The sequence below is a fragment of the Cebus imitator genome, unplaced genomic scaffold, assembly GCF_001604975.1.
Source record: "Cebus imitator isolate Cc_AM_T3 unplaced genomic scaffold, Cebus_imitator-1.0 Scaffold32, whole genome shotgun sequence".
NCBI lineage: Eukaryota > Metazoa > Chordata > Mammalia > Primates > Cebidae > Cebus > Cebus imitator.
In genome coordinates this window covers 2,329,650-2,339,021 of record NW_016107347.1, presented here as the reverse complement: position 1 = coordinate 2,339,021, position 9,372 = coordinate 2,329,650, and the positions used below count along the sequence as shown (strand labels likewise).

Sequence of the window (9,372 nt, the reverse complement as noted above, 5' to 3'; positions counted from 1 at the left end):
GTGCAGTGGTACTATCTTGGTTCACTGCAAACTCTGCCTCCCGGGTTCAAGTGATTCTGTGGCCTCAGCCTCCTGAGTAGCTGGGACTACAGGTGCACATCTTCACACCTGGCTAAATTTTTGTGTTTTTAGTAGAGACAGAGTTTCACCATGTTGGCCAGGCTGGTCTCAAACCTCTGGTCTCAAATGATCCACCCACCTCAGCCTCCCAAAGTGCTGGGATGGCAGGCATGAGCCACCATGCCCAGCCTCGTTTTCGTTACTTATACTTTAAAGCTCTTCATAGTCTTGCCACATTGTGTCTGTTAAATTTTATTTCTTCCAGTTCTTCTGAACCTAGGGTCAATTCTTCTAATCCTAATTCTTCTAAACCTAGGACTGGTTTTAACATAATTCTATTACCTATAATTTATTCTGATAAAAATATCTGGAAGGTTTTACATTTTACATACACTGAATACATAAAAGTTTTTTCTATAAATGAAATGCTTGGAAGTCTTCTTTTAAGTACTTTTGAGACTCTTGAATCTGCAAATTATTTACTTTCATCATTTTATCAGTCAACAGTCCTAGTTGCAGGAACCAGAATCCATTTTAGCTAGTGATTTATTAGAGGGTACTGACTAGCTGACAGTCTTTGGGAAAGTTAGGAAATCAGATACTTTTGTTACACACTTGGACCCCTGCAGCCAAGAGAAATGCTTAAATGCTTAAGTGTACCATGTAGCTGATGAGTACCAGTTCTGTTGTCTTCATTACCCCTAAGTATCTGTGAAGCCAGAGACCAGTCACTAGAACTTCTGTTAGAGCTACCAGAGAAGAATCAATTACCTCCACCACAGTGCTTACCAGACAAGCAGTCTCCCATCATGTGACCACTGCTCCAGTGTGCTCACTTCTTCCCTCTAATGTCACGTATTTGTTTATAATTGGCGTGCTTTGGTCCTATCTAGACCCTTAACTGGAGTGGACTCTGACAAATGTTGTGTATAATTTTCCATTCTCTGCAATACTTGAAAGAGGATTTGAATGGATTTTGAGTACCTGCCACATTCATAATAAAAGAAATGAGAGTTATGGCAATGGAGCATCCTTTTCTACTATCAGATTGGTAGTAGTCAACAGTTTGATAACTTTTGTGCTAACAGATAACATGAAACAGCCACTCAAATTGCTGGTAGAAGTATAAATTAGCAAAACACTTATGAAGGGCAAACTGGCAATAACTTATTAAAATTACAAATGTTCCTACTGATTGAAACAACAAATCCACTTCTGGAATTCATTTTACATAGCCATATACTGTAGAAATAAATTAAATTGTCCATCAGTAGAGGACTGAGTAAATAAATTATAGTATATCCATAAAAGAGGAAATTCTGCAGCCACCAAAGAGAATGAGATGGTAACCCTTTGTAGGCTGATTTGGAAAGCTCTTCAAGGTACAAAACAATAAGTTAAAGAAGCAAGTTCAGAATGTATGATATTCTGTGTTAGAGAGACTCTTGAGCGTGTGTAAATTGCAACAGAAATTCTATTTTTAGGAGGGTTTGGGAATGAGGATTTTATGTGACATGACTAGGAACCATGTGTACCATGGAACTGATTTGGCACAAAATACAAAGAAGCTAATAGATGGTTGCGTTGTAAAAGGAGTTGTGTGGTTGAGGGACAGAGCTGAAAAAGAAACTTAATTTTTACTTTTGATGCTTTTTGGATTTTGTATTATTTGCCTGCATTGCATACTGAAAACTAATTTGTTTTAAATTTGCTGTTGCTGTTGCCTACCAAAATATTTTTCTGAAAATAGGGAAGATAAACCTAAAATATATTATTAAAGAGTTTATATATTTGTGAATAAATTAAGATTTACATACTATGTAAGGGAATTTTTCTCAATGACATTACGGTATTGTTTTCTTTTAGACCTGTCTGCTATAACTGTTTATTGTATATGTTAATTGCTATTAATGACACAAGATTTTTAGCTGAAAATTAGACAATATGTTATTGGTTTATTCTGGAAATGAATTGAGCATGCTTTCTATTTACAAAAACTTTACATTTGTAGGTCATTTTATCACTTTAAATTTTAGTTTATATTTAGAAAAGATGTGATACAAAACTGTGTGATTAACAAATATGTAGTATTAAGATTAGTTATTAGATAAGAAAGTTGATTCCTTTGTCTTCATGGTAAATAAGCAATACTTTTTGCTATGTAAGGTAGCTTGTCTTTACTAACATGTAAATAATATTAATAAAGAGAGAACTGATTTTACATTTGCTTTTCCTAATTGAGATGAATATGAGAAAATTATGCAACTTTCACCGTAAATTATAATGTTTTTCTTTGGGATTTTGATGTTAAAGTAGATACAGAAGGAAATGATAAATCGTAGATGTGTGACTATATCTAATTAAAAGTTTTGCTAAGTAGCTTTTGCCTTACTGAGGGAACTTTGGAACATCTTAATGAGGGACAGAGTGAATGGAAGAGGGTGCATGAAGGAGGGGGTGAAGACACAGAGGTAATGGGGATACATTACCTCTATGATATTTCCTTATCTACTTGTACATATTTCTCTCTCATGTTTTCTATCCCCAGTAATGTTGGTATGCTTTGTTATAATCTCAACTCAAAATTTTGAGTTATTCCAGATCTTTAACTACTTATTATATAATTAGAAGAATCTAAGACTATTTTTATCATATTATTTGACTTCAGTGAAAAGTTCGAGCTTTAAGTAACCATTCAATTTGGAGACCATTTGAGAGGAGGGGATAGGCTTGATGCATATAGGAGAGTGTGCTACTTTTTCTAATAGAACATTATGACCCAGTCACAATTTGGAATCTGTAAGTCAGTGGTTTCTAAAGTTAAGTGTGCACACTTATCTATTGGGTATGCTAAGAAAATAGTAGAAATTTTACTATATACATCTTCATAATACTGCATGTTAAGAAAATAATAGAAACTTTACTATCTACATGATTTTAAAAGTTTGGATACCACTGTATTTAGGAAATTTATTGTTTTCGGATACCAAAAAAGCAGCATTTGGGACTGAAAAATGAAGCATTTATTTATTTAGAGACGGAGTCTCGCACTGTTGCCCAGGCTGCAGTGCAGTGGTGCAATCTTGGCTCACTGCAGCCTCCGCCTCCCGGGTTTACATTCTCCTGCCTCAGCCTCCCAAGCAGCTGGGGTTACAGCACCCGCCACCATGCCCAGCTAATTTTTGTATTTTTAGTAGAGATAGGCTTTCACTATGTTGGCCAGACTGGGCTTGAACTCCTGACCTCATGATTCACCTGCCTCGGCCCCGCAAAGTTCTGAGATTACAGCCGTGAGCCACTGCACCCGGCCACAATGAAGCGTTTATAACTCTCAAAGTAAATTTAACATGTGAACTCAAATGTTTTCTTTTCTTTTTTATAATATGGTTAAACCTTGATGGAAAATTTTGAGACATAACATGTTCATAGTAGTTTAAGGGCATTTATCCAAATTGAGTTACCTCTTTCTTTTGCTTATATTTTGGACTAAACTTGTTTACCTTGGATGAAAAGTCCATAGCCTAATATTTCCTCTTAAAGTTTTTACCAGCTGAAAATAGAATATCAACACCAAAATTAAGTCCTTGCTTTTCAATTAATTGTAGTTTCAGGCCTTTGCATGGTTAGCTTTCTTTCCTTAGTATACAGTTTGCAAACATATTCTCTCATTGCCGTATGCTGCATGGTACCAATGAGATGCTTTTTCCCACCTTGTGCTTGCGTGTACTCAGTACCTTGTGCTATGTATACTATGAGAGAGAGAGCACAATAAGTAAATGCTTACTGGTGGCTATAATTTATGAATATTCCATGTTTTAAATCTCAGATATTCAAGATTAAAGCAGTACAATTGGCTGAGAAACTCCTTCCTGCCTTTAACACACCTACTGGGATTCCTTGGGCAATGGTGAATTTGAAAAGGTAACTTTATGTAGATATTCTTATTCTGGAAGAATTATTTTGACCTTTTAGTCTTAGAAATTTCTAATGACTCACACCCATGTATTTTTAAGACTTATATTGTTTTTCTCTCTATATATAATCTTTTTCTTCTGTGTATATGCATACATTTGTTTCTTTAAAACATTTTCCGATTTTTAAAATATGTCCTTTATTTTGAAAGAAGTTAACTGTCTTCACTGCAGTTTTTACTACTCATTTCTCTAAGTCTAGATTTCTCTTCCTCACCAGTATGGTATACAATATTTGTTTCTTTTTTTTTGCTTATTTGTTTCCATTTAGTTCTAGAATAGAGCCAAAGTACATCCCCCACTTTTTCTTTTTATATACTACGTGCTGATCTTCTAAGTGAAAATGGAAAACAGTATACCTAGAAATTAGGGCTTCCTATTGCTGAATGTCATATTAAAGATAAAGGAAGAGATAATTCATGATGTTGACTATGCGGTTTTTATTCTAGCATCTACACTATTGAAATTCAAACTGAACTCTTAAGTATCATTCTTTACAATCTGTTTTATTCTAATTGAAAACATTGTTTTTTTACTTAGAAGTAGATGAAATGTTTTCTTTGAACAACTTTATAAATTATACAAAGATATACAATTAATATTTTAATAATATCAACATATTTGAACTTGCATTTAAGTAATTTATGCTGACTGAAATTTGTTCTGCTCATTTTTTTCTCCTAGTAAAATTTATTCATCATAATGTTTGAATTTGGAAATTACCTAAAAATCTGATTGTTGTTCGTGCACTGAGAGCCTTTAGAATAAAAGTTAGGAACATTTATTTTTCTGGTGATGTGAATCTGTGACATTATTTTTAAAAACGACATGAACAACTTTATTGAGTTGAGATTTACATTGAGATGTCAGCAGCATTTAATACTGAATATTAATCTAACTTTACTATTTCTGATTCCATGCACTATATTTAGTGCAAATTACCTCCTTGATGAGGAAATAGCTGGCTGGAGTTCCAGAGCAAGCTCCGTGGAAGGATATGGCCAAGTGATGTTGTGTACGTACTTGTTTTGTGACAGATTTTGTGATATTTCCTTCAGGATCATCATCAGAATCAGACATTATTGTCTACTTAGATAATAATTAAAATTTAATTTCAGTAGGAAGACAGACTGGAGGCCCTTATTTTGTCTATATAGAGGACAAGAACTTGAAAATCAAGATTAAATTGCAGAACTTCTAAGTTAAGATTGAGATTAAAGTGGAAAGGTTTCCAAGGACCATGTTATAAGCATTTTATAAGATTCATTTTAATTTAGTTTCTTTGGTGTATACTTAAACACATACATCATTTGTTTTTATATTTTGAATAATATATAATAATTTATATTATGAATAATTATTCATGTACTTAACAATTAAAAAAAATTTTTTTTGCAGAGATGGGATCTTATTTTGTTGCCTAGGCAGACCTCAAATTCCTGGGCTCAAGCAATCCTCTTACCTTCCAAAGTGCTGGGATTATTGGCATGAGCCACTGCACCTAGCATTATTTACCTGTTTTTTAAAGTTGTTATTTTTTTGGCTGGGGTCTACACATTTCCCACACATAGGCTTTCCTGCCCAGTCTTGATGACTGAAAGCCAACCCCTTTTAATAGTCTTATATTTATCTTCTACAATATGATACAGCAGACAGAAATAAAAGCAGAGCTTTTTTTGTAATGTTTACTTGGTTTATCACTTTAATGGCTTGCTTTTCTGTTTCTTATCTTTCTCACTCAATAATACTCCATGGAAATATGATTCCAAGTCACCCAATAAAGATCTAAATCAATCTTTGTGATGAATACTGAATGAGAAATGGGATAGTTATACCATAATTTATTCATTAATTTTCATATCAGTGGTATTTGTTTTCCTTGTTTTCCTACCACACACATTGCTGAATAGCATCCTGTTATATATGTCCTTGTGTAGTAGCAATTTTATTTCTTAGAAAATGGTTCTCAAGAATACAATTGCTAGATCAAAGAACATATACCTTTTTTCATCTGTGGGACAGATTTCCAGATGTGGGATTGCTGGATTAAAGGGATATATATTTTTAACTTTAATAGATGTTGCCAAAATGAGTTCCAGAAAGGCTGTAGTACATTTCTACCAACAATATGTGAGAGTCTCTATCTACAGGTATAATCGTTATTTGTATTTTCTAACTAGTGAATTTGAACATCCTTTTTATAAATTTATTGGACATGTAGATTTGCTTTTTTGTGAATTGTCTATTCCTAAGTCTTGCTGGAGTTCTTTGCCTTTTTCTGATTAATTTATAAAGTATTTTGTAGATTATAGGATTAATTCTCCTCTCTCTACTCTTCTGTTGGTCTGTTGTCTTTATAGTAATTTATGATTCATAAGTTTTAAACTTTTATATATTCAAGTATATCTTTTATAACTTTTAGTTTACAGTCTTGTTTTAAAAAATTGTCTCCATCTGTATTGTTTACATTCTTTGAGATTTCCATAAAAGCTTTGAAATACTCCTTTTCTAAAAAAATTGAAGTATCGCATTATTTGTAGTTTTCATCAGTTACATCAATTCCCTTTATCAGTTTGAGGAAATTTCCTTCTATTCCTATTTCACTGAGATTTTGTTGTTGTTGTTTTACTGCGAATGGATGTTAAATGTTGCCAGATACTTTTTTTTTCATCTCTGGGGATAATCATGAGGTTTTCCCCCATTATTCTTTTAATTTTAATAGCATAAATTACTTGTAAGATTTTCAAATGTTAAATCAACTTTTAATTCCTTAGATGTTCCTTGGCCGTAATGTATCCTTTTTATATTTTGCTGTATTTTGTTTCTGAATATATTTTGAAACTATTTAATAAATATTGGTAGGAATTTTATTTTTGGAATGCCTTTGTCAGATTTTAGTGAAAGTTATCTGGTCTCATTAAATGAGGTATTATTATTAAAGTTGTTTTCAGAAGTAATTTGTGGAGTGTTGTAGTTACTTCTTCCTTAACTGTTTGATAGATAGACCTAAATGCAACTACCTGGGCCAGATATTTTTTTTGTTGGGAAGTTTTTAATAACAAATTAAAATTTTCATGTGTGTGTTGTGTGTGTTTGGAGGGGTTGGTTCGGAGACAAGGTTTTGCTCTGTTGCCCAGGCTGGAGTACAGTGGCACAATCACAGCTCACTTCAGTCTTGACCTGCCAAGCTTAAGTGATCCTCTCATCTCAGCGTACCAAGTAGCTGAGACTATAGGTGTGTGCCACCACGCCCAGCCAATTTTGTTGAGATGGGGTCTCGCTGTGTTGCCTTCCTGAGCTCAAGTGATCTTCCCTTTCTGGCCTCCCAGGGTGTGTTAGGATTATAGGTGTGAGCCACTGCACCCTGCCTAAATTTGTGTGTGTGTGTGTGTGTGTGTGTGTGTGTGTGTGTGTGTATATATATATAAATTTACATGTATACATATATAAGAAAATTTGTATATATATTTATATATGACCTATTTATATATAAGATATATATATAAACATATGTATCATATATAAATATTCAGATTTTGTTTTATTGTGTATCAGTTTTACTTAAATTTCTCTGTTTCACTTAAATTAGAAAATTTGGCGTAAAGTTGTTCTGGTGTTACTTTGTTTTACCTTTCTTCTTTGTAGATTCCATAGTGACAACCATTCTTTCATTCCTGATCCTGGTAATTTGTATTCTTTTCTTTTCTCTTTATAACTTTAATGAGGCATTTGTCAATTTTGTTAATCTTTTCAGAAAAGTACTTCTGTTTTTGTTAATTTTTACTCCTTTTTGGCTTTACTGATTTCTGGTTTATTATTTCCTTTTCTTATTGGAGTTAATTTTGCTCTCTAGTTTCTTACATTGGAACTCTAGGTTATACCTTTCTTCACTGATCTTACAGTTTTCTCTCTTTTCCCTCCATAAATAACTGTTTTCTTATAAAGCTATAAATTTCCCTCCAGGGACTGCTTTAGCTGCATCCCAGAATTTTGATAAGTTGTTTTTTTGTTATCATTCAGTTCATAATATTTTCTCATTTTCTGTAGAATTTCATCTTTGACGCATTAGTTATATAATTGTGTGGTTTAATTGCCAAATTTTAAGCTGTGTTTTAGATATCATATTGTTTTGATTTCTAATTTAATTATGATCATAAAAAATACAATTTGAATCCTTTCAAATTTATTACAGCTTGTTTGTAGCTCAGCATATAGTCTTTTTTGGTATATCCACTTGATAAGAATACATGTATTCTGCAGTTGTTGGGTGTAACATTCTATATATATATATCAATTAGGTTATGGTGTTTGGATCATGTATATCTTCCCTGATTTTTTTTTTTTGGCATAATTGTTTTATACATTCCTGAAATGAAGTGTTAAAATATCCCAGATATGGTCGTGGTATTGTCTCTTCTTTATTTCTGTCAATTTTTTGCTTCATGCATATTGATGAAGCTTTACTCTTAAATACTTAGACATTTAGTATATGTTTTCTAATAACATGAGCCTTTTATTATTTCAGTATGTCTTCATCTCTGGTAATGTTTTTGTCTTGAAGTTTATCAGATATTAATGTAGCTGCTTTACCTTTCTTATGCTTATTGTTTTCATGGTTTATCTTTTCTTTCCATTTATTTTCAGCTTCACTATATTTTTTTAACTATAGCGCTTCTTTTGGAGACAGCATATAGTTTGTATCAAAATCCAAATTTTGATATTCAGTCTAACAATATTGACATTTTACATCATTTAGCAATAGATCTCAAAAATTATTCTATATCAACACTTTATATATGTTTGTCTCATTCTTTTTAAGAGCTTCATAATATGTTTATGAAAATATTGTAACTTTAATTCTGTGTTAGTGAACTGTTAGATTAGTCTAGATTTTAATACTATCAAAAAATATTAGAGGAGGTATCCTGTGTATGTTGGGAATGGTGTGTATGTGTACATACACATGTGTTGGTATGACTTTGGTAGAAACGTGGATCAAATAATTATATACATTATTTTTCTGTTGTTAAGTACTGCCTTCTAGAGAGGATATGCCAGTTAACATTTGTTTAATAAATTAGTGTGTGAGAATGGCTCTTATGTAACCTTTTGAATATATGGTTTACTTTTATTTATCAGATAAGTAAATATAAAATCTTATTTCAATTTTTGTTTTATTAATTTTTGAGTGAGATCAAGTTTATTTTATTCAGTGGATAGCATTTTTATGTCCTTTGTCTGTTTTTTATTGGCTATTTAAAAAAAAATCAGTCCTTAAGATCTTTTTGTACATTAGCTTTTTTTTGTATACTATTTTTTTTTTTTTTTTTTTTTTTTTTTT

At 32.2% G+C, this 9,372-nt stretch overlaps 1 protein-coding gene across 1 annotated transcript in view; it reads left to right on the top strand.

Moving 5' to 3' along the window:
* Positions 1-9,372, top strand: part of MAN1A2 (mannosidase alpha class 1A member 2) — a 162,360-nt gene that overhangs the window by 71,700 nt on the left and 81,288 nt on the right. The window contains exon 6 of the mRNA XM_017524176.2: positions 3,887-3,981. Coding sequence (XP_017379665.1) covers positions 3,887-3,981 — 95 coding nt within the window. The remainder of the gene's footprint in view (positions 1-3,886; positions 3,982-9,372) is intronic.